We start from the raw sequence: 23,866 nt of genomic DNA on the forward strand, positions 1-23,866 counted from the left end.
ATTTTAACATGGGAGTGCTTTTAGGTATGAGCAGGGGTGGACTCAGCCTGTCTGAGGAGCAGGGGCAAAGGTTTTTTACAAGGGCACCAGCTGCATGCAGTGGGTCCGCCAGCTGCGTGCAGTGGGTCCGCCAGCTGCATGCAGTGGGTCCGCCAGCACACAGAAAGTTTTATAGCATGTAGGGCAGCCTATACTGGCACTGCATCATGCTTTCTCAATATCAAAGCCACCATAGAGGGCACTTCATTACCTTTTCTCTACTGGAAGGACACCCTAGAAGGCATGTTATTTTGGTTTTCTCCACTGGAAGGGCACTCTAGAGTGCACTGCATCACATTTTCTCTACTGAAAGAGCACCCTAAAGGGCGCTTTATCATGTTTTCTTCACTGCAAGGGCACCCTAGAGGACACTTATAACATGTTTTCTCCACTGGAAGGGCACCCTAGAGGGCACTTTATCATGTTTTCTCTACTGGAAGAGCACCCTAGAGGGCACTGCATCACATTTTCTCTACTAGAAAAGCACCCTAAAGGGCGCTTTATCATGTTTTCTCCACTGGAAGGGCACTCTAGAGTGCACTGCATCACATTTTCTCTACTGAAAGAGCACCCTAAAGGGCGCTTTATCATGTTTTCTTCACTGGAAGGGCACCCTAGAGGACACTTATAATGTTTTCTCCACTGGAAGGGCACCCTAGAGGGCACTTTTATCATGTTTTCTCTACTGGAAGAGCACCCTAGAGGGCACTGCATCACATTCTCTACTAGAAGAGTACCCTAAAGGGCGCTTTATCATGTTTTCTTCACTGCAAGGGCACCCTAGAGGACACTTTTAACATGTTTTCTCCACTGGAAGGGCGCCCTAGAAGGCACTTTATTGTGTTTTCTCCACTGGAAGGGCACCCTGGAGGGCACTTTATCATATTTTCTCCACTGGAAGGGCAACCTAGAGGGCACCACATCATATTGTCTTCACTGGAAGAGCACCCTAGAGGGCACCCCAATGTTTTCTCCACTGACAGGCAGTCTCAAGTGCAGTTTATCATGTTTTCTGAAGTCAGTCAAATCAAGTGGATATCTTCAGAAGTTACATCTTTTTAGTATAAAATCTCCTCTTTGTGTTTGGCCCAACAGTGGTTCCCCCTTGAGCTGCAGTGGAATAATTATAACTGCTACAGTGTCAGATAAAACACAAACAGCAAATACAACCCATGGTCAAAATTGATTTTTAATGTTCATTTCCACTTGTGCCATTTCTTGATTTCAAATTTCTGCAGTGACTTACATCCAGCAACAGGAATTGGTATAGGATGCAATCACACATATTTTGCATCATAACAGACGTTAAAAATAAGACACCACAGGAATATTACATTTCATGTACCTGAAATGTTGGTATTCTTGCATGACGGCTGGCTGACACAGCAGTCACACACGCGACTCAACAAGACAGAAGCAGGAGGGAGTTTTGAATTTTGGTTTAAATAATGTGACAAAGAGATGTACAAAAAGACTGTTGTATATTTCCAGTGAGCATGATGATAAACACATGTATGAGGGGGGTAAAACATAGAAAAAAGGCTGAGCTGTCATAAGGTCACTTGTCAAATCTAGGATGGGTTTGTCCGGAAACACTCAGGAACAACATTCCATTGATTCCCAATGGAGATACTAGGTCTCGTTGATACTGGTAGGATGCAATAGGGGAAACCCAACCTTATTTGATACTGTAGCCTAACACACAAACAGGCACACTTTATTTCAGAGTAAAATTTACCTATAAAAACATGGGGCACTCAAAACCGGCACTGGGGTTACAATAATCTAGTGACTACAATATAAAAAAGGCTTATTCCAATTCCGACATGGGACCTACAGTACTCATCTGAAGACAAATGTTTGCATCCTTCAGATCACAATGACAGTAATTTATGTGGCTCCTATTTGGCTTCTAAGTGGTTAATAATATAATCAGTAGAAAGTTTCCAACTTCATGCAACAACAATACAACAATTATTCCACACAAAAAAAAAAAAAACAGGTTAAATAAATAAATAAAAAATCTTCACAGTTAAGTTTCTTCTCACATTCATACGTTACAGACCAGACGTGCATGCAAGATGGATCAAAACTGAACACAGTGCAAAAGTGACAGCTTTTTTTATTTGCTTGTGTTCTGGAAACTGCTTCACATACAGCTTGTGCTGTCGCAATCAATTTAGGGGAGATTAATTTATCAGTATCTGATATGAGAAATGTGATCCTTGTACCCTGTTAGGCACATCCAGTGCATTACAGGGGGCAAAGGCAGACGTTGTCTACATAGAAATACATAAAGTGCTTCTGTCAAAACAAACAAACAATAAAAACAGTACAAAACGGTTTTCAAAAAAGAGGTATCAAAACAATGCACTTGGGGATGTGGAGGAAACTGGTGTCTGTTGGACATCAGATAGGATTCCTGCGGTACAGACAAATGGGCCGGGGTTCCTTGTTTAAAAAAATAAATAAAAATAAGACGAGTTCAGAGATGAGTGGATGTAGGGAGGGGTAGCTGGCTGGGATTCAACCCAGGATGAGGCTGGACTTGCCCCCGGGGGGATTCCTGCGACCGGACGCTACTCCTGCAGCGGTGTCGTCAGCCGGAGGGGCCTCTTCCTTCTGCTCTGGAACTGGTTCAGGCTCAGGAGCACTGTTCTCTGAACAGGCAGGGAGGCACGGGACTATCAGTTATATTTGGAAACAATAACAAAGGGATAGTCACTATAATTTGTCATGAGAACACATTACACCCATCGGAAGCTTGCCAGGTTCGACTTAATTGAGACATTTCCCTGAAGGAACTCTAAGCACGTACTGTGTATCCACATGTTGCCAGATCATCATCTTCTACTCTTTTTTCTCCTGCTTTATTCTTATTAAATGGTCACAGATTTGGAAAGTAGTTGATATTGAATTACACTGCAATACAACGACAATGCTGTTTCTTCATTTCCATCTTTTCTACATGGATCATCGACATGTGAGGATGCTGACTTTTTGCCTGGTTTTACCCTCAGTCTTTCCACACAGTACCATGTCTGCAGCCATCAGATGCATATTTAAGACCCTTTCACAAGATTCTTGTTTTAAAGGACCAATACGTAATATATTTACTGTATTAAATCATAACATGACCATGATATGTCATCAGAGATTAAGGAAACAACTGCCCATTTTTACACCCGTTGCCACATATGAAACAAACTGGCACGCAAACACAGCCTTCTGCAGCCATGGAAGCAAGCACCGGACTGGATCAACAGAGATAACGTTAACGTATCTGTCTGTGGTCCGTGTGCAGCTGGGTTATCAAGGCAGCGAGTATCTGAGACACACAGCCGGTGAAGTTATTACGACTACTGCTGCCGGCCAGAGGCTAACGTCGTGATGATAACACACGCTAACTGCTATCAGTCACACCGGAGGAGCGGACGGACCACGGCTCCAATGTTTTCAATTTTAAAACGCCCTCTGTCAGTGCTACATATTGCTCCTTTAAAACAAGTCAGCTGGGGACGGTGTTTTTTAAACCAACTCGTGGATCTAACGTCAGCTTAGTTGTCTAGCTAGCTACAGCTAATAAAATCTGAGACAGTTGTTATTTCAGACAGCAAAGCGGACGGGACGGTCACTGGCTGGAAATGAGAAGCTGCTTTTGTCTTCTGTAATCAAGGACCCACTGTTTATAAAAATGACTAAGAATTTTAAGCAGTAAATAATATCACAGTTCTTTCTTGGACGTGTTGTAAAGTGTTAGTATTTGATGGTATATTTTTAAAAACACATTTAGATAAAGTGCCAACAAGCACTTGATTTTGTAATATTTTGGTTTAACCGGAAATCGCTTAGCATTAAAGGTATAATATGCAACAATTCCCTAAAAAACAATGTGTAGACTGATACAAAAATAATCCCTCTCAATCATCACTTATGACCCTCTAGAAGGGGTGGCTGTGTCTGCTTCTGCAGAGACCCTGCAGCCCTCAGCCTGGATTTTCTCATGTCTTCTTAATTTGATTTACTGGGGACGCTGCTGGCCATCTGCAAACAGCCTTCCGGCCCCACAAGGGGGTGTAACCCCCAGCCAATAACAGCGGCCATATTAGACGGATGAGAACAGGTTTGTTACATCACTGTGAATTCCCCTGTTCCTCTGTCTCTCCTCTGCTGTGTGTAGTGTCTACCGTGTGCTGCTATCAGTGTCAGTTGGACCAAGACACAAACACCAGGCAGAGAGGGCAGCCTGCTTTTCGGATGCATTCATTCAAAATCTGGCAACTCGGCACCTTCCTGCAGGGTTGTGCAGAGTTAGTTGTGTGTTTATTTGTGTTTTAGAATGTAACCGCCGTGAAACGATAAAAAAAACAACATTTTAATTCTCTTACTCGCTGCATTGTTACCACCAACGCCGCTCTCTCTCCGTTCACTCTATAGCTCGCTCGACCACCTCTGCTGTCTCTCTCTCCCTCTCAACACCAACAGACAACTGTTGCATATTACACCTTTAACTTTATCAAAATAACCTAAATCTTCAATATTGGGTGGGCATTATACTGTATAAGGTATTGTAACAACAATTTAGAAGAATATTTTTGTTTAAGTGAAGAAAATGTGGACGTACCTATATGCATTTATGTATGTCTGCGTATGTATACAGGTACACATAATGTATGTACACATGTATATTTGTATATGTGTGATGTTATATATGTGGAATTTATGATGACATATCACAAATCTGTTCTTTGTAATACTGGATCACTGGTTTAGGGTCTACTAAAGTGCCTGATGTGACCAGAAACAACAAGTTCTTACCGTATTCGCGTACAGAATTTTCTCCATCCTACAAAAACAAGCAGAAAAGAAGAAGTGGTAAGTATTTCATCAGACTTCACAGACAAAAACGGAAATGTACTGCGTTATCAGTTGTGATGGAAGGATGCACATGTACTGAATGAGGAAATGCAATTAAGAAATGCTGAAATGTTATTATGGTAATGTTCCTATGTGATTGATACACAAGCTACATTTGAGACATTAAGGGAAGATGAAAAGACAATGAACAGATACTTCAAATCATTTGGACTTGGTTCCCTATATGTTTGTCTGCCCTCAGGTTTCACTTCATTTCTTCCCACCATAACTCATGATCTGATGCATGATCTTACTGTGGCGGGGGCGTCTGCGGAGTTGTTGGTGGTCTGGTTCCCTCCTCTCCTCAGGGGGGCTGACGACTCACCACAAAGCACACCTGTGGGCTTCCCACCTGGAAGAACAAGGAGACATAATGGCTCAGAGAGGAGACCGGAGGTGCAAAGACTAAATCCAATAAACAATTTTTTTTTAATAGAGACAAAAGTCATGGTGACATACAGAATGTTAGATCAGTACAACATTGCACTTCCTCTTCCAAATAAGTTTGGCTAACCTGACTGAATTACCTTGGGCGAGTTCAATACTATAATGACAGGGATTAGCTATCAAAATCTATGGGTTGAAATAAACTGGAGTACTTTAGTTCTTAATTTTAAGATTTAAAGGACGGTGCATAATCTGAAATGTGATGGCAAAGAACACTGTTCAAATGAAGGAATGATGTTACAGCAAAATGCTAGAAAAGGTAGTCCACATGGGTCAATAACAAGAACAACTTGATCTGATCTCCCTCTCCTGATAAACGTCTGCAAATTGAGCACCTGGATCATTATTTACTGAATATGAGCTAGTCATAAAATAATTAACTGATAATAAAACCAATAAACTGGATCATAAAGAAGTTTAAGATGTCAAGTTGGTGACACCAACTCGTTCAGGCTGGGCAGGAGGTGAGGTGAAACATTACTGTAGTTGTTGAAATAAAGCTGCCAGCGAGCTGGTTAGGTTCACTGAGTGGGTTGCCATAGAGACTAACGTAGAGTCAGGGGTCATCAGAGAGGGCCCATACCCTCTGTCACAAAGGAGGACACTATCAAAGTCATCATTTAAGTAGATGGATTCATTTTCATTTTGCTTAAAATAAGACTAAAGGTGCTGTCAAACAACAAGCAGTTACCACCGTGTCATCTGCTGGGCTCAATGCTAACATCTGCAGCAGAAGTGTAAGAACACGCTGCTCACCATCTTAGTTCAGCATGTTAGGATGCTAACATTTTGCAGCATCTAAAATATATATTACTGAAACTGAGCCATTAGAGAAATATGATCTTTTTTTCCTATATATTCTTCTATATTATAGTTTCTATAATTGTTTTTCTGCACAATTTATGTTTTTGTGATATATATTTGACTCAATTTTGATATGTGTCAATGTGTGTTTGGTATGTATATATTTATTTATTTATTTAAACAGGAGGTCCCTTGAGATTAAAATCTCTTTTTCGAGGGAGACCTGGCCAAGATGGCACACCACATTTACTTTATGCTTGTTAAATATTTATATATTAATGATATCTTGATGTTTCCAGTTGTGGGAGAATCAGACAGCGTCGTTCAGCTCTGCTCGGATTGTGCCAACTTGAGAATAGATTGACTCTCGATCATGCAGATCACCATCACCTGAGTGATGAATGTGTTTGTGTCTATATACTGCTTGTTCTGCTTTGTGATGGTGATTTGATAAATCCCTGATGAAGATCTCTGTTAGATGGAAACGTCGCACAATTAAAATTGCTGGGAGCTTTTAATACAGTGTGCAGATCTTTTGTTTAATATTTTTGATCCAGCAATTGTTTTGTTTTTTTGGATGTGCATACCCTACATCCTGTTTATCATTGGAGAAACATCCCACGGTCAAACAGGCTGCAATTCATGTCTTAAACATCCTGACACATGGAATCCTCTTAACAGATAAAACACTGTGGAACAATATACATTAGGACTTCATTAAAAGAAGTCGGTGATGTCTGCTATATTTTCTTAATGCTAAGCTTTCAAAAATACTGATATTTCATAAGAATATTAGTACAGTAGCAGTGTACTATGCATTTATATGCAACATTTACATGTAAGCTTTATCTCCATCAACATTTTGGTCATTACGTAATCACAGGAAATTCCGTTGTTGTAATTGTCTACAATCTTTATACTCAAGAGTAAACAGGAGGAGCACTCAAATTCCCTCCAAATATGTAAATCAAATGCTCAAGCATGGTGTCAAGGTCTTCACAGGGTGTGTGTGGAATTTCCCAGGAACTAACTGGGGACCACTTGTCTCAGTCATAACGTAGGAATTTGAAGGCAACAAGGGGAAGTGACGGTCGCGTGAGCAGAACAAGCCTGACGATTGCAGTCCACTGATTTAATAACTTGACCTTATGACCCACATTATGCTGGACTTTTCTTTGTAAGAAAGTTGCTGTGACATTTACTCCTACATTTCATATTAGCTTCCTATTGTGCTTTGGGGAATTTTTCTGATTTTGGAAGTTTCATTTTCACACTAAATGTCTTTCTGACATGAACTCTGTTCACTTGTGGGGAAAAAACGGGGCGTTTTATGGAATTTTATATAGTTTCGTTTTTTCTGATCATGTCCAAAAGTTTAAACACTCAGCAAATATCTGCATATTGATAGATAGATGAGTGTGTCTGGGGCAGTTCACACCACTAACATTTTTTAAGAGTTTCTGTTATTCATCATTTGTCCACCTCTCAACAACAAATATATTTCTATTGTACCAATCCACACTTATTTAATATGGCAGCTGTATGATACATGCAAGGGATAATGCCCGATGAGGTGTCCATTATCAGGAATTAATGCGCAGAGGATGATTGCCACCTGGCTGTGGACACCTCAGACAATTCCTGGTTGTGGAACGGAAGTCACTTGCAACCAAATCTAAAGTTTTTCACAATCCATTAACTCCGTTTCCCTGGTAACCCTGAGGATTTGCTAATACCTGGAAAAATCACAACCATCCCATAAGGTTCCTATGCAATAGAAACGTTGTTCACTGCTCCAATAAATAGGATGGACCTTAGCTATGACTTGGCAACTGGGGATATGTCTAGATTTCTAGCAAGATTCAATGTCAATAACATTGACATACGGTTGAAAAAAAAAATGAAAAAAAAAAAATATATATATATATATATATAATTTATATAATTTGACAGTATGTTTAATGATAACATTAGCTAGCTATCCAGGCATGTCATTGTCCCAAAATCAATATCAGAAGTTTCACGAACAAATGAGAGTCTATGTGTACTGTCAGCCGCAGCTTGAAGTAGCATAGTTGAAGAGCGAATAGGATGCAAGATGATGGCTTATGTGATAGTATAAGTTCAGAGGGGCAGTGTTAACTTACTTCTTGCAGCTTGTGTGTTAGTCGCCACCCTGTGGTGTTCAGAGGATGATGCACTGAAGGACTAACATTACACTCACTGTTGTAAATAAGATATTCAGATTTTTTTGGAGCCAGCGCTTTAATTTAGAACTGTGAACAGACAGTTTCACAGGCATACTCACCCAGACCATGGTAAAAACCTGTTTGGTTCATCCCTCGACTTGAACATAACTCTGTTTACAATAGAAAGAACCCTTTGCCTTACTTTGGATGGCTGGCGCCCTCTGACAGGTGGTTTTCAACTAAGCTGTATTTATATATATACACATGGTGCTTGTGTTGTTTGTCTTTATAAATCTTACATGGTGAAAGTCAGAGTGAGTACAAGAGAACGACAGTGTGTGGTATTCACTCGAGAGTTTTTGATCCTACACACCTGTCAATAGACTTTCTGGTGTCCTTTGTCTTAGATGTCAACAGTGAAGTGAATGAAAGAGAAGCAGAGAGTACTGATGTTTACCATAAGTATTTACATTTTGATATTTTTGAATTATACTTGACTAAATTCTTACAGGAAAATACTATACGTTTTATTTCATTACATTTAGCTTCCAGCAGTACTTGGTATAGTTTAAAGAGTAGATTGAAGCCTCATTTGTGTGAAAATGTGTTTTGAATAGTGAGCATACAAACAGATTATGCTGCAGGAGTGATTCGACAAGTTTCTTTGGATGTTGACTCTGTAAAAAAGGTTTACTGCCAACAGACCTCACGATGCTCTTATTTCAGATGGTCTGGGCATGAGTGACGTCTGATATCATGTACAGAAGGTTCCCCAAGCGTTGGCAACGGAACGGATGGCCAGCTACTTTTATATGCTGCTGCGATATACACGATTTTAAGGTTGGACCAAGCCTCTCCAGGACTGCGCAGTGAAGTCAAAACCGTGAGAAAAGCACTCCGTGACTACGAGGAAACGGCTTGCTGAAATTTTTTTTTTTTAAAGTTGATCCTGTTCAAAGAAGACAGCCATTCTGACGTCATTAAATCGAGGTTCAAAACACTGTTAGGACTAAAGGCTAATTTATATTACTGCATGTGAGATATAAAAGGAGGAAAAGGGAAATATCAGAGGGAGAAAGTGTGAAAGCATCAATAAGCATTCAGCCTGTGACTACGTAGAATCTCTTTAAATATCTTCTGTAGGTGTTGGTGACTGAGAAGACCAACAGGAGATATTTTTAGACAGACAAACTATTTGCTTTGTGTTTTAGCCACTTCATTTAGGCTGTTATACACTGCACCATCTCAATAAACATTCCAAATAACACATTTTGGTAACACTTCATTTTACAGGTCCGCAAATTTCATGGTAATTAGGTGATAATTAGCAAGTAATCTTTTTGAAATTTCTTTGGAATTACTGCCAAATTACCCCAATATTTACCTCAAAATGTATCCAAAATTACTTTATTATAAACATTATTTAATAATTAAATGCTAAAATAGCATATAATGGTTAAAATAGAGCCCTTAGGCTTGAGAAGCGGCTGTGCGCTGCTCTTCATCGGAGGTGGAAAACCAAAACTAATAGAAGACAATTCTGATCAGACACAAATCTCACCATTGTGTGACTTATTGTCTACACAAATGTAACCTGGTAGTTAACGGAATGATCTCTGTGGAAGATATCTGACGTTTGGTTCCCACTTCTAACGAGGCTTGTGAGCTTGTGAGTTTGACATATAGGTGCCAAGCAACGACGTGTGAAGTGAATTCAAGGGAACGGGGAGGGAGAGAATGCTACATTCAGTGGCTGAATGATATCATTGTTATCAATAGCACCTTTAAATTGGTGCATTTGTTCTAAGAAATTAGGAACCACTGGTTGGAAACAAAAATGAATACCTGGCTGTCATCACTTTTACTTCCTATTATGTTTTAATTCCTCTATCGGTCACATTTTGCTGTGTATCATTCGACATTTAGAGAAGGATTGTAAACCCCCACAATGGGCAAGAATGACCTGTTTCTCAGCCTTTTATTATTCCTCTTAGAAATAGACTTTTTACTGGAGGCAGCTCAATTCTACATGAATATTTCAGATCTCTGCAGGCTTGAGAAGATCCTGATTAATAAAGAAACACCAGTGATTGAATATCTAATGACAGCGCGAAAGAGAAATCAATTCATCATTTGGGCACCTAAACCTATTATGTCAAGTAGAACCACTAGAGACAGCAAATGTTATTCTTATGTATTCAGCTGTCTGAGGATATGAGTAGCCCTGGGGAGGCAGACGATCAGTTTGGTCCAGCAGAGAGAGAAAAACCTGCAGTGAAAACCTTGTACCTCCAAAACACAAGAAAACAATATTCTCAAACTGGTTTTGTTTTTAAGTGACACCATCCATTAATGTTGTGGTAAACTGCCAAAATAAGATGGTGTGAGAAATTGAGTTATAAGCTTTCACACTAAAGATTGTACCTGGTGGATTGTTCCTTCGATTAGCGTAGGGGTCCTCTGGCTCAGCGAAAACACTGGAGGCCATCTTGTCTTTCCGGACGGGAGCCTTCTCCTCATCTGGACCGAGTGAGAAGTTAGAGCCGCCGCCAGGAGGGCGCAAAACCCTGGAAGGAGAGAGATGGTCAGCACTGTTACTGAACGCTGGATCATACTGGCTGATTTCTCTGGAATAACCTACCTAAATGCTGCGGTTCAGACTAGGGATGGGCAGTGAGATATTATTGTTCATTCATAAAAATACATTTTATTTTGCATCATTTAACAATGTGCTACCTTTTGGATAAAATGTAATGACCTAAACTGTCTCTCCGATGTTTCAACTCATCAGAGTGGTTGTAGAGTATCTTTGCTGGGCGGTCAGATTCAAGTGGCGAGGAAAGACCCGCTGGTCCCCGCTGAGATAAAAAGGTCACATCAGACACTTTAAATTAATTAAAGGAATACAAAAGCATTCCCTCTAATGTGTCTGTGTGGACTTTATATATAGGCTACTGTAATACTGTGGTAATACCTGTAACAATAATATTAATTTCCTGTTACATGGCCCCTCGCCTCAGTGAGGCCACCATATGCAGACCACTACAAGATGTCTTATTGTACTTCTTCATCGATAACTGATCTGAAATCCCACCCAACACCCAACTGGAATGACACATCTGACATATTTGACACATTTGCATTTCTCTTTGCAAATTAAATAAAGTATTGACTGAATCAATCTTTGCTAGTAAACTATAAATTATAAATTAATACAGGTTTTTTTGAAGAATCGATACAGTATCACTAAACATAATATTTCAATACTCAATATGTTCAGTATTCCACTCCTAGTAAACACTGAGTCAGTGGTAACAGACAGTAGAAATATGGATCATGTAACCTTAATCCTGACTATTTCTAAGTTTTTTCCCCCAGGTCATCTCACACAAAAACATATCTTATACTGTATATACTCTTAATGTATATATTCTTAATATGCCCTTGTACAAAGTATTTCCTTTTATAAAATTGTAATATAACTTATTATTTCTAATGGAGCTTCCCAGCAAAAAACATTTCACACGATTGTACCTGAATAACCGGTGTGACAATAAACATCTTGAATCTTGAATCTTTTTAAGAATGATATTATTTTTTAATATAAGGAAAACCTGTCTGCCATGGTGGCAGGTGACCTGACATTTTTACCTGCCACAGCCAACATTTACACCCTGTATTTGGCAGGTGTTAATTTCATTCCCTGTAACATGGAATCGATACAGTATCACTAAACATGATATTGCAATACTCAATATTTTCTTCCACTCCTAGTAAACACTGAGTCAGTGGTAACAGACAGTAGAAATATGAATCATGTAACCGTAATCCTGACTATTTCTAATTTAGGAATTGCTTTTTTAAGAATGATATTTTTTTATTATAAGGAAAACCTATCTGCCATGGTGGCAGGTGACCTGCATTTACCTGCCACAGTAAAAAGACAGCAATTTGTGAGATGATACAAATGTGATGACACCAAACAAATTGATGGAGGGATGGGAGTGCAGATGACAGAAGGCAGATTTCTAATCAATACAGTATCACTAAACATAATATTGCAATACTCAATATTTTCAATATTCCACTCCTAGTAAACACTGAGTCAGTGGTAACAAGACAGTAGAAATATGCATCATGTAACCTTAATCACTGACTATTTTTAATTTAGGAATTGCTTTTTTAAGAATGATATTTCTTAATATAAGGAAAACCTGAAATTTGTACCTGCCACAGCCAACATTTACACCCTGTATTTGGCAGGTGCTAATTTCATTCCCTGTAACATGGAATCGATACAGTATCACTAAACATGATATTGCAATACTCAATATTTTCCACTTCCACTCCTAGTAAACACTGAGTCAGTGGTAACAACAGTAGAAATATAGATCATGTAACCTTAATCCTGACTATTTCTAATTTAGGAATTGCTTTTTTAAGAATGATATTTCTTAATATAAGGAAAACCTGAAATCTTTACCTGACAGCCAACATTTACCCTGTATTTGTTAGGTGGCAGGTGCTAATTTCATTCCCTGTAACATGGCCCCTCTGCTCAGTGAGGCCACCATATGCAGGGCAGACCACTACAAGATGTCTTATTGTACTTCTTCATCGATAACTGATCTGAAATCCACGGGGGCCCCACCCAACACCCAACTAGAATGACACATCTGACTTAGACAATAAACACAAAAAAGGATATTGAAGGAAAATACATATATAAAAGGCCTTACAGTTAATGTGTAGTCGCCCAGTCTGCTGTATGTGCTAGCTAAAGGAGAGCCTCTCTACAAAAGGGAGGGCACATGTGTGCTATCTCTGCTAGCTTAAAAAAGGGAATGGTCCATCCCATCAGACACAACGAGAAGGTGTGGTACCCAGTTTTCTCTCAGCATCCTCGCCTCATGTTTAGCCTCATTTCGAGGTGGTTAAGTCATACTAACAGGCAGGGGTCAGGGCTAAAACATGTCTTATATTCTGGGTTAGCGTTGAGGTTAGATGCTGGACTTGTTGGCATCATGGTGGCTATACGGTGGTTATACGAAACGACGCATTTCTTTTACCTGGAACTGCTTTTAGAGCCGGGCTCCATCCCTTGATATGTCGTGGTCGTCGTCATTTTTTTTGCACCAAGAAGTCGTTAAAATGTGTATAAATTTAACAGGCGAATTACACTTTCATTAGCTTATTCACTTCACCGCCTCATCATTGTCTGTATCCTAGCGCGGTGCTGGTTCCCAATAATCAACCTGCTTGCTTTCCAGTCTGGAAGTGGGCAAGTGTCAAAAGTGACCGGACGGAGATGGCTCACTTCCGGGAAAAATTTCCAAAATAAAATATGCTTTAATAATTTTACCATTATATCAAAGTTAAAATCGAATTATATTTAAATTTTTTTTTTTTTTTTTTTGTAAATATGTTTTATTGATTTTTAAAGATTTTATCCCATAAAAATAACATGTATAAATCAAACAAAATAGATATCATTCATCAGATCTGATTACAAAGTTAAGTCCAAATCCCCTTCCCTACACACCCACCCATCCATAGGATCACAGGTTACAGAATACATTTAGGTGCATGAAGGAAAGATTTACAATAAACAAAAGACAGGGGGAAAAATAATTAGGAAAATAACTTATAAAAAGAGAAAAAGAAAATAAATGAATGAAAAAATAAATAAATAAATAAAAATAAGATAAAGAGAGAAAAAAGAAGGGGGGGCTGCTAACTTCTGTAATATGACATTCATGTTTTCCACTCTACTCTTTGTCAAGGGGTTCCTGCAGAGTCATAAAAATCCAATTACACAAGGATTTGAGAGGAACCTTTCAGCGTGTATTTAACTTTTTCTAGTTTTAAGAAATACATAACCTCATTGACCCAGTGAGAAAAGGATGGAGGAGTACGTTGTTTCCATTTTAGGAGGATCAAACGTCTTGCAAGGAGTGTAGTAAAACCAACGACCACACAGGCCTTATCTGGTAGGCGAGCACTGGATTCCTTTGGTATTAAACCAAAGAGGGCTCAAATTGGGTCCGGGTCGAATTGGGTTCCAAACATCTCGCTAAAATCTTTAAAAATACTTATCCAGAAGGTGGAGCGATTCGAGCACAGCCAGAACATGTGCATTAAGTCTGCTGGTTTAAAGTATTTATTTAAGGAGCTCATGATGTACAGTTAATAAGTATTTCTTTATGACCTTGTAGTGAATTTCAACAAAAAGTGACACATCTTGTATTGTATTTTGAAGGCGAACCAGCTGTATTTCCGGTTTTCCTCTGCTTATTTCTGGCTGGTTCTTCCTCAGAGCATCCATATAGCACATCCATGGGTTGGTTTGACTTGACAGAAGAGCGGGTGCGACAGAAAGCTTTGTGGAAGAGGGCGTTTCTATCAGCCTACGTACCGCCCACAAGTGAACAGCTACTTCTATGATTGGATCCTGATGTATTAATCAAAAACTGTGATTGGATAAATTAATTACATTTACTAGATTTGATGTGTGCACCACAGATATCGTCCAGAAAGCCTCACAGGTACTGCATTTAGCATTAAAAAAATCTGCTCAAATCACAACATGGCAATGTAATTTCATTGTGTATTAAAAACAGCTGCTCTCTATTTTAATCTTTTTCCAAAATGCATGATATGGAACTGATAATACTTGAAAAAGTGAAGCAGTTTGAGGGCAAATTCAATTAGTGCTTTCTGGTCCCTATGATAGGGACAGACTGCAGTTTAACTGAGAGATCCTACAGGAGCCATTTTCATCTTTAGAAAGGACAGACGGAGACAATTTCATTATGCTATTAGAAAACCAATGCAAAGTATAAACCTGCCATATTTGAGACTGAACAACACTTGCATCCGAAAAAGAAAACTTATTCCAAATAATACACATAAAATCAAAAGATAACTGACAAACTGCAACCTTATAAAAGAGTAGAGAGTAGAGTAGAAAAGAGTGGAACACATATACATTTTATTTGTAATAAAACTGTGAAGTCACTAGGAATCATCAGCAAACTAAGAAGTTTCATAAATGTTTCTTGTTTATTAACCTTATATTATTCCATGATTTATCCCTATTTGATTTATGGTAATATTGTTTGGGCAAATACATACCCCTCCAATCTTCATAAACTTGTAACTTGTAAGACTGGCAACTTTGTCAAACTCTAAGGAGGCTTCAGCTCCACTGTTCAGGAAACTGAACATTCTTTCAGTTTATGACATAAATATTCAACAGATATGTGTTTATATATAAATATATGTTCTTGCCTTCATCGTTTAGCAACTTCATTAAATCTAATTCTCAAATTCATTCACATCATCTAATCATTTTCAACTTCCTTTTTCCAAAACAAAACATGGCCAGTACTCCCTCAGATATCGTGGTGTACAAATATGGAACACCAAAATACATGTTATCAAGAAGAGCTTGTTATCCTTAGAACATTTTTAAAGGAAATTATCATCACATTTAAGTCATGTCTAATTATCTTTTGATGTTTAGATACATTTTCTTTTTTTTCTGTACTGTTTTTTGTATGTATTTCATTGTTTTTATTGGATTGTTTCCACTTCTTGTTGTTTAACTTTTAATGTATTTTTATTATTTTAAATTTTTTCTCCTGGGGTTTTGGGGAGGTCCTTTGCATAAGCCTGTGGCTTCTTGACCTCTCCTGACATATTTCTTGTTTTGTTTTTTTCATTGACTGGATTTGTGCAGTTTTATATATGTGCAAATAAATAAATAAAATAAAATTTTCCAAAACTCTTTAATGAAAGCTTATTGTCACTTTTGGAGACTTGACGCAAGTCTTGTTTATAGACTTTAAAGTTAACAGTTGCAGTCAGGAGAGGCTTTATGAGAGGTTAATGCAACAGCGCAGGAAACCTCCAAACATAACGGCGGATATATTCAGATGTTATGCTTAAGTCTCTGGATGGTGACTTGCATTCAATTAACTGCACAATGATTAATGACAACTTCCATGGTTCACCCTCTTTTCTGCAAGCAAGCCTTCCTGTCTGGCTCAAAGTTGTGAGCAAGTTTCTTTTTCCACAGCAGGACAGTAATACTGAACAGGCACTGAAGCTGTGACAGGCCTGTTTGCAGGACAGGGAAGAACAGAAGTGTCTACTTGCAGGGCTACTTATAAGAATAAAAGGAAAAGAAATGACTTTTGTGAAAATATTTGAATAAATACATTATAAATGAAAAATATCTTAGATTGACCTTGAAAAGGACTTTTTTAAATTGTTTTATACATCACTGGTTAAGTAGTTTACCGTTTTAATAAGCATTTTACATGCTAGTTCTGGTGATAGTTGCTCGTTTAGATGTTTAAAGTTTCCATAAAATAAACAGGGACATTTGTTTAAAAAAAGACTCAATTTATTCCAATAATACATTTTCATAACAACAGATGTGAACTTAAAATGCAGGCTTACTTGACAACAATAACAAAATTCCATCTGAATCAAAACCTCAATGACATAAGTATATAAAAAAAAAAAAAAAGGACCCAGGAGTTTTTTCTAAAACTTCCAGAACAAAGAAAAAGAAAAAAAAAATAATTGTGACAAGCTTTTAATTTCTTCAGCACATTAGACTCACTGCAGCTTACAAGTTGTCTACACTGTGCAGTTAAAACATGTTATCATACGAATGACAGTGTGATTAAATCTATCTACATCAACTGTGCCGCGGCCTTTGAGCATTTTGTAAAAGAATTCAACTGGATGGTATCAACACTGGTCATGAGCATTTGAAGACTGGGCAGAACAAAGCTGTTCAGGGATGAAAAGGGGAGGTAGGGATGTCCGTAGGAAACAGTCTTTAAAGAGAAGAGCCTCCGGTTTGCTGTTGGAACACGTCAATCGTATCTTCATCCTCCATTTCTAGCTGTAAGCAAAAGTTCAAATGTTAGTTGATGTGATGGGAAGATAGTGATAGGTCTTTACTGTGAAGCTACTTAGGAAGTGTTGACAATACCACTGAGGTCAGCTAATGCATCCAAAACCTCTCTTTGACATCTCTTACGAAGCACAAAAAATAGAGTAGGTCAGATAACGGAGGCTGGCTAAATATTAAAGACGTGATGTAAACAAAAATAGAGAGGAAAAGGTACAGAAGCTTAGTAGAGTTTCGCCTCACTGGAGACTTCCAACATGAAAGTAAACAAGACGTTTTCCTTTATGTACTCGTTCTATGGACATAAAGATGCAGCACATCTGCAGCATGGACTCTGATCTGTGCACAGCTGCTCAGTGCTGTTTGTATAGTCTGTGCTTCAGCTGTATAAAATATATAATGTGCTGGCACTGTAACACATTATATAATGGACAAAGCTGATGTGAGAGCGTGTTCATCCTCATGACAGTCTCAGGTATAAAGTTAAAGAGGAGCTTCACAGCAGGTCTTCAGTGTGGACTCGGTTTATAATGGAGCAACTCTTTGTATTTCTACAACTGTTGCACTACTAATGGCACAGATTTAAAATTTAATTCTGATATATTAAACATAAATTCAGACTATCATGTATGAAACCTTTAAACAAAGTTACCCACTGCAATGCACAAACAAATTAAATTAAAATGTATTTTGCAATTATAAATAACATCGTTTGAGTTTCAGAACTTGTGACCTTAAACTTTTGTAAATCCTGTTGCAGCACCGTACGCTTTCTTGTATTCTTTAAGAAATAGCCCAAAACATAAAAAACTAAAAAGTGTAAAATCAAAGCCATGTAATGTCCAAGGTAGCAATACCGTGAGGTTCGTAGGCTGAACAAGAGGGTGAAGCCTTACCTGCGAGGGTGTGTCTGTTTCATTGATGGGCTGACCGTCAAATCGAAATCGTATTTGCCTCATCGACAGCCCCTATGTGGACAGAGAGAAATATTATGTTTAAAATATTGAAAAATCAACATTATTATGGGGCACCCCCGTGACCTAGGCGTTAAGTTGATGACCATGAACTACAAAAAAACAAAAACAAAACATTCACGCTGCACAGCTATCATGTCTAATGTCTAATTCACACTACAAGACATTCAAAGTCGTCAGATCGCTGTACTGTAATCATGAGTCTTGAAGTCGTTATGTTTTTCACACTACATGACTGACCAGCGACAGGGGGTCAAATACTACAAGATCTCTCATCGGGAGGAATCCCAGATGAGGTCTCCAAACTACGTTTTGTTGTCGTTGGCACGTGTTCACAAAATAGCCTGTTTCCAAACATCTTTTCTAACTATTTATTCCTCTAGGTGCAACAATAACTTTGCTAAGTTCCTATTGTTACAGGTGACCACTTCTCCTCCTGGTTTCCCCTCAACCGGTGTCTTGCGCTCTCATTGGCTGTAGCTCATGGCCGTAGTCCCCGACAGGTCCAGATATTTAGCATGCTAGATATCTGGAACGTGTCTGAGAGGCATCCGTGAGCATCTTGGGTTGCGTCTTTGAGCAGTTCACAGGTGACGCTCGAGGGCTGATGTGCAAGCGGCGAGCCAACGCTTTATTTGCCTCTGATCTGGAGCTTTTGTCGGTGATCTCCAAAAAGAGGAGAGCGGAAAATCATGGCTAAAGTTGTGTATTGTGAACTAGCTATTGGGGGATGTTAGAGAGCACCATTTTTATTCTTGAAACCACGTGACAAATAGTGAAAAATTAGCAAGCTTGGCAAGATTTTGCTTTACTTAACCAGTGCAATGTAAGTAACAGAATTGGCAACATTTTGTTGTCACTGTGATCACTGACATTAATAGAAATGTGTGTCACAGTAAACCGATATCAGAATTTCATGGTCAGTATAGATACGGTCTATTAAATAAATGCAATGAGCGATAATATTTCATGAGAAATAATACATAAACAATTATGGTCTATTCCTCATTTGGCAAGAACACCCAGGATCCCTCAGCTGAATCTCTGGTCTACAGTTTGAGAACCACCATTCAGGCTACCAGCAATGCAATGAACTTAAAGATGACTTCTTCTGAGGAGTCGTAGTAATTGTGTAGCGGTCTCACCTGCCGTTCACAATAAGCTTTCATCAGTTTGCTGAGAGGAGTGTGCCTTTTGATCTTGAACTGCACCACTGAGCCATCCTGCCCTGCCACCTTCAGGTTGATGTGCTCATTGTTCTCTGTCTTCACTCCCTCCTGAAAGAGAGAGACACAGAAGTTTGCAGAAAGTTGAGTTGATTGCAAAAAAAAATTACGCAAGGAAATACAAGTAGCTTACTAAAAAATATGGCCTCCAGCATGTGTGATTAATTTGCCCTCCCACAACCACAAAACCCCCTACCTCCCTGGGTCTGACACAATTTAAGGTTGAGGTACAGTATGTCCTTCAATGACTCATGACAAAAGTATAAATAAACTATTCACATCACGTGTGTTAATTACGTTATTTTTACCACCGTTACATGTGTGACATCTGCACCTGGTGAGCACCGATCTGAGGACTGGTGGTTACTGAGCACAGAAAAAGGAGCAACATCACAACTTCAACGATAGCATTAAGCATTAAGCAGGTCAATTGACAATGGCCTACGACAAGGGTGCCCAAACTTTCCCTGGGAGGGCCACGGGCCAAAATTAAACACCTATTGTGTTGTATTGTTAAGATGCAAAATGGTACTAGGATCCCAAGTTCCCATGTATACTGCATTCAAAAAACTGCATAGGATTATTATAAAGTGGGCATGTCTGTAAAGGGGAGACTCGTGGGTACCCATAGAACCCATTTTCAGTCACATATCTTGAGGTCAGAGGTCAAGGGACACCTTGACAAATGGCCATGCCAGTTTTTCCTCGCCAAAATTTAGCCCAACTTTAGAGTGATAGCCTCCTTCCTGACAAGCTAACATGACATGATTGGAAATAATAGCTGTCTTCCCAGCTACAATAAGACTGGCGGCAAAGGACGTCAAAGAGGGACACAAATACCCCACACCTCACCTCCATACCATTATTGACACACAGTACACCTGAACTGAATGGACTGTAATGCTGTGCAATATGCTGCCTTCCACTGTGTAATTGTCCGATATATATTTATTATTTTAAATATTTTTGAGAGTTACACGTTCTTTTAACATGGTCATGGAGCATATATATGCTGTATATTTGTATTCTGGGGGTATCGTTCCTATGCAGAGGGTAGTTTAGTTTATTTATTGACTACACTGAGGGCGTTTTATATTTTAAATAATGCATTTATTTATTTATTGTGTTGAGTTGAATGTGCTACTTATTTTGTACTGTAATTACCTTGTGCCTTTTCTACCCTTTTTTCTTTTCTTAAAGCTGACTCGGTGTAAACTGCTCAGAATTCCAATGTACGTATAGGTGCAAATGGCAAATGAAACTCTTCACTCTTGAATGTAACTTGGTGACATCACCACGTTAAGGAAGAAAAGGACTTCAATCAAAGCGTTTCAGGCAGTTCAGGAGCAGTGTTTCTGAGGGGGAGAGTAACTCCATTTGGCGTGGAGTTTGGGCTTTGTAACTTTGCACAAAAAAACTATATAACACACTAAAGGAAAAGGGGAGAATCACAAAAGCATAATAGGTCTTCTTTAAGCTTCCTCCCCATAGCAGTCGTAAAAGGCTTTAAATGAGCTATGATCTCTATTCAGGACCACCCTCTAAAAATATTTAAGGAACATATTTGCGGTTTTGTCATTTGAGCAAAAAGGTGTTGCCTATTTGTTGTATAAGTAACCTCTAACCATAAACACGAGTCTGGTACGGCCTCCAAAAGACAGTAAAGTCGGTTGGGTCTTTTAATAAAAAAAGGAGGAAAAAAAAGAAAAAGAATTTGCTAACATCTGGCGGGCCAAATCAAAACCTGATGGCAGGCCAACTTTGGCCCGCGGGCCCCACTTTGTATAAAGTGGGCATGTCTGTAAAGGGGAGACTCATGGGTACCAATAGAACCCATTTCCAGTCACATATCTTGAGGTCAGAGGTCAAGGGGACACCTTGCCAGTTTTCCCCCACCAAAATTTAGCCTCCTTCCTGACAAGCTAATATGACATGATTGGGACAATAGAGTCCTTACTGTAGGTTTTCTAGTTTCACATGATGCCACTATCTTCTAACCATAAACCCGAGCCTGGTACGGCCTCCAAAAAGACAGTAATAATAAAAATAAATTGGATTTATATAGCGCCTTTCAGAAACCCCAAGGACACTTTACAAAGGGGGCACACAAAATCATACTAATAAATAACACAGAGGAGTAATTAAAAGAGTGATGTGTAGGAGGAGTCAGCTGGGACCAAAAAGATCTACAGAAAAAGTAGTCGGTTGGGTCTTTTAAGAAGAAAAAAAAAAGAAAAAGAAAAAAATTTGCTAACATCTGGCGGGCCAAATAAAAACCTTATGGCGGCCCAACTTTGGCCCGCGGGCCCCACTTTGGGAATCCCTGGCCTACGATTTATAACAATGCTCAGCGGCCTAGTCAGAAGAGGAATCACAACCAGCACGCCATCAACAATCCCTCTTAATCCTGAGACACTTCTTCCTCTGCGTGATGAGCTGGTAATGATGCGCACGATGAGTATACAGATGAGATCCGTTAACAGATCACAGTTACCGGATCTGTGTTCAAACAATCAGCCTTCATTTGAGGCCCGGTGCTGCTGCTGCTCTGGACACCTTTCTCCGGTTCTTTCTAACATTACCTCGACATATGTAAGCTGTTATCACTACATATTCAATTCATAAAGCTAATGCTGACACTAGTAGTTAAAAATGTGTCATTTAAGTGTCTTTATAATGACCCACAGTTGTTATTTCTTTCATACCGCCTCGTCTCAGGCGCGTTAGCCACGTTAGCTTATGATGCTAACTTCGCCCGCGACCGAGGTAGCGCTAGTTTGCGCTATCAGCCTTCTTTGTAATTATGCGACTGTTATGCGACGATTTGGTCTCAAATGCGGCTTTTCGCAGTGTCATCTGTACAATTATCGCTACACGGATTTGGTGCACACTGTAAAGAAGAGAAAAAACCCGTATAAAATGCGCTGCTCACCTTGGGTTTCTCGTCTGCCATGGCTGCTGCTGGTCTGTGTGTGTCTGCGCCTGTTCTGATGCGGCTGCGCTGTCTGGCGCGCCACTTTGAGTCAGTGAGTGAGTTAGTGAGTTAGTGAGTGGGCTGTGTAGCAGAGAGCTCTCACTTCTGCTGGCTGCTTTCTGCTGCACACACACACAGCTGCGCCAGATTGACTCAGCAGCTCTTGTGAAATGCACCAAATATTTAATTCCACTGCATTTCAAAGTGGAGTATTTCAATTTTTAGACTACTTTATACTTCTACTCCACTATATATTTATATAGTCGTGTATCACAGCTGTTACTCTGCACTATATTCAGTTTTAACAGTTTTCTTCATCTCCTTGTATTTTTATATCTGGTATATTTTTTTGTACTTTGTAGGCAAGGCAAAGCAAGGCAGCTTTATCTGTATAGCACATTTCAGCAACAAGGCAATTCAAAGTGCTTTACATAAACATTCAAGAACATTGTGACAAAATGCAAAAGAACATTAAGAAATAATTAAAACAGTTATGAAAACATAAAAACATTAAAGATTAGAAAATAAAAACAAGCTAAAAATAAAAACTAGGATAGAAGCTAAAATAGCATAAAACACGAAAGAGTAAAAGCTCTTGTGTAGTATCAGATCATTATCTGGTTTAATAAAAGGCAGCCGCAAACAGGAAAGTTTAAAGCTTTGTTTTAAAAGAAGTGAGAGTTGGAGCGGTCTTGCAGGTTTCTGGGAGCTTGTTCCAGATATTTGATGCATAAAAACTGAATGCTGCTTCTTCTGCATGTTTAGTTGTGACTCTGGGGACACTAAGCAGACCTGATCCAGATGAACCTGAGAGGTCTGGATGGTTCATAACATAGCAGAAGATCAGAAATATATTTTGGCCCTATTTCGGCCCCCTTGTACTTTGCACTACTAACTTTTTTACTGCCTTTTTACTAACATGTTTTGCACTATGAAACTGTGATGCTGGAAACTTGAATTTCCCTCGGGATTAATAAAGTTACTATCTATCTATCTATCTATCTATCTATCTATCTATCTATATGTGATAACTACAGTTTTTGGTTACATTGCAAATTCAGATTTTACACACAAAACATATGATGAGCTTATTACCCACTAACAGCAATATAGTAGTTAAAATGACCCCCAACTTGACCACTAATATGCTGCTTACACGTTAATGCATCAGCAATAACAATCCAGTAATATGATATATTTGTTTTGCTCTTTGTCTTCATTTTCAATTGTTATGTTTGTTTTATGTCTGCAACTGTGTAACTGTGCTGCTGCCTATCTTGGCCAGGACACTCTTGGAAAAGAGATTTTTAATTTCAATGAGTTTTTACTCCTGGTTAAATAAATATATAATTAGGGCTGCACCGATC

At 38.9% G+C, this 23,866-nt stretch overlaps 2 protein-coding genes across 3 annotated transcripts; both read right to left on the reverse strand.

Annotated features, from left to right (window-relative positions):
• Positions 1-2,416: 2,416 nt before the first annotated feature.
• jpt1a (Jupiter microtubule associated homolog 1a) lies at positions 2,417-13,668 on the reverse strand. 2 transcript variants are annotated; one of them, XM_074630494.1, is made up of 5 exons: positions 13,466-13,668; positions 10,821-10,963; positions 5,211-5,308; positions 4,858-4,885; positions 2,417-2,699 (listed from the first exon to the last, which is right to left on the reverse strand). In XM_074630494.1, exons 1-5 carry the CDS (start codon positions 13,519-13,521, stop codon positions 2,566-2,568), a joined length of 459 nt encoding a protein of 152 aa, XP_074486595.1. In that variant the 5' UTR covers positions 13,522-13,668; the 3' UTR covers positions 2,417-2,565. The 2 variants fall into 2 exon arrangements, with proteins under 2 accessions (XP_074486595.1, XP_074486594.1); XM_074630493.1 differs by having other exon boundaries at positions 2,417-2,723.
• Positions 13,669-16,784: 3,116 nt separating this feature from the next.
• sumo2a (small ubiquitin like modifier 2a) lies at positions 16,785-22,618 on the reverse strand. Its single transcript, XM_074630497.1, has 4 exons — positions 22,458-22,618; positions 19,445-19,576; positions 18,222-18,293; positions 16,785-17,316 (listed from the first exon to the last, which is right to left on the reverse strand). Exons 1-4 carry the CDS (start codon positions 22,476-22,478, stop codon positions 17,251-17,253), a joined length of 291 nt encoding a protein of 96 aa, XP_074486598.1. The 5' UTR covers positions 22,479-22,618; the 3' UTR covers positions 16,785-17,250.
• Between the last annotated feature and the right edge of the window lie 1,248 nt (positions 22,619-23,866).

The sequence above is a fragment of the Sebastes fasciatus genome, chromosome 3 (assembly GCF_043250625.1).
Source record: "Sebastes fasciatus isolate fSebFas1 chromosome 3, fSebFas1.pri, whole genome shotgun sequence".
Lineage (NCBI taxonomy): Eukaryota > Metazoa > Chordata > Actinopteri > Perciformes > Sebastidae > Sebastes > Sebastes fasciatus.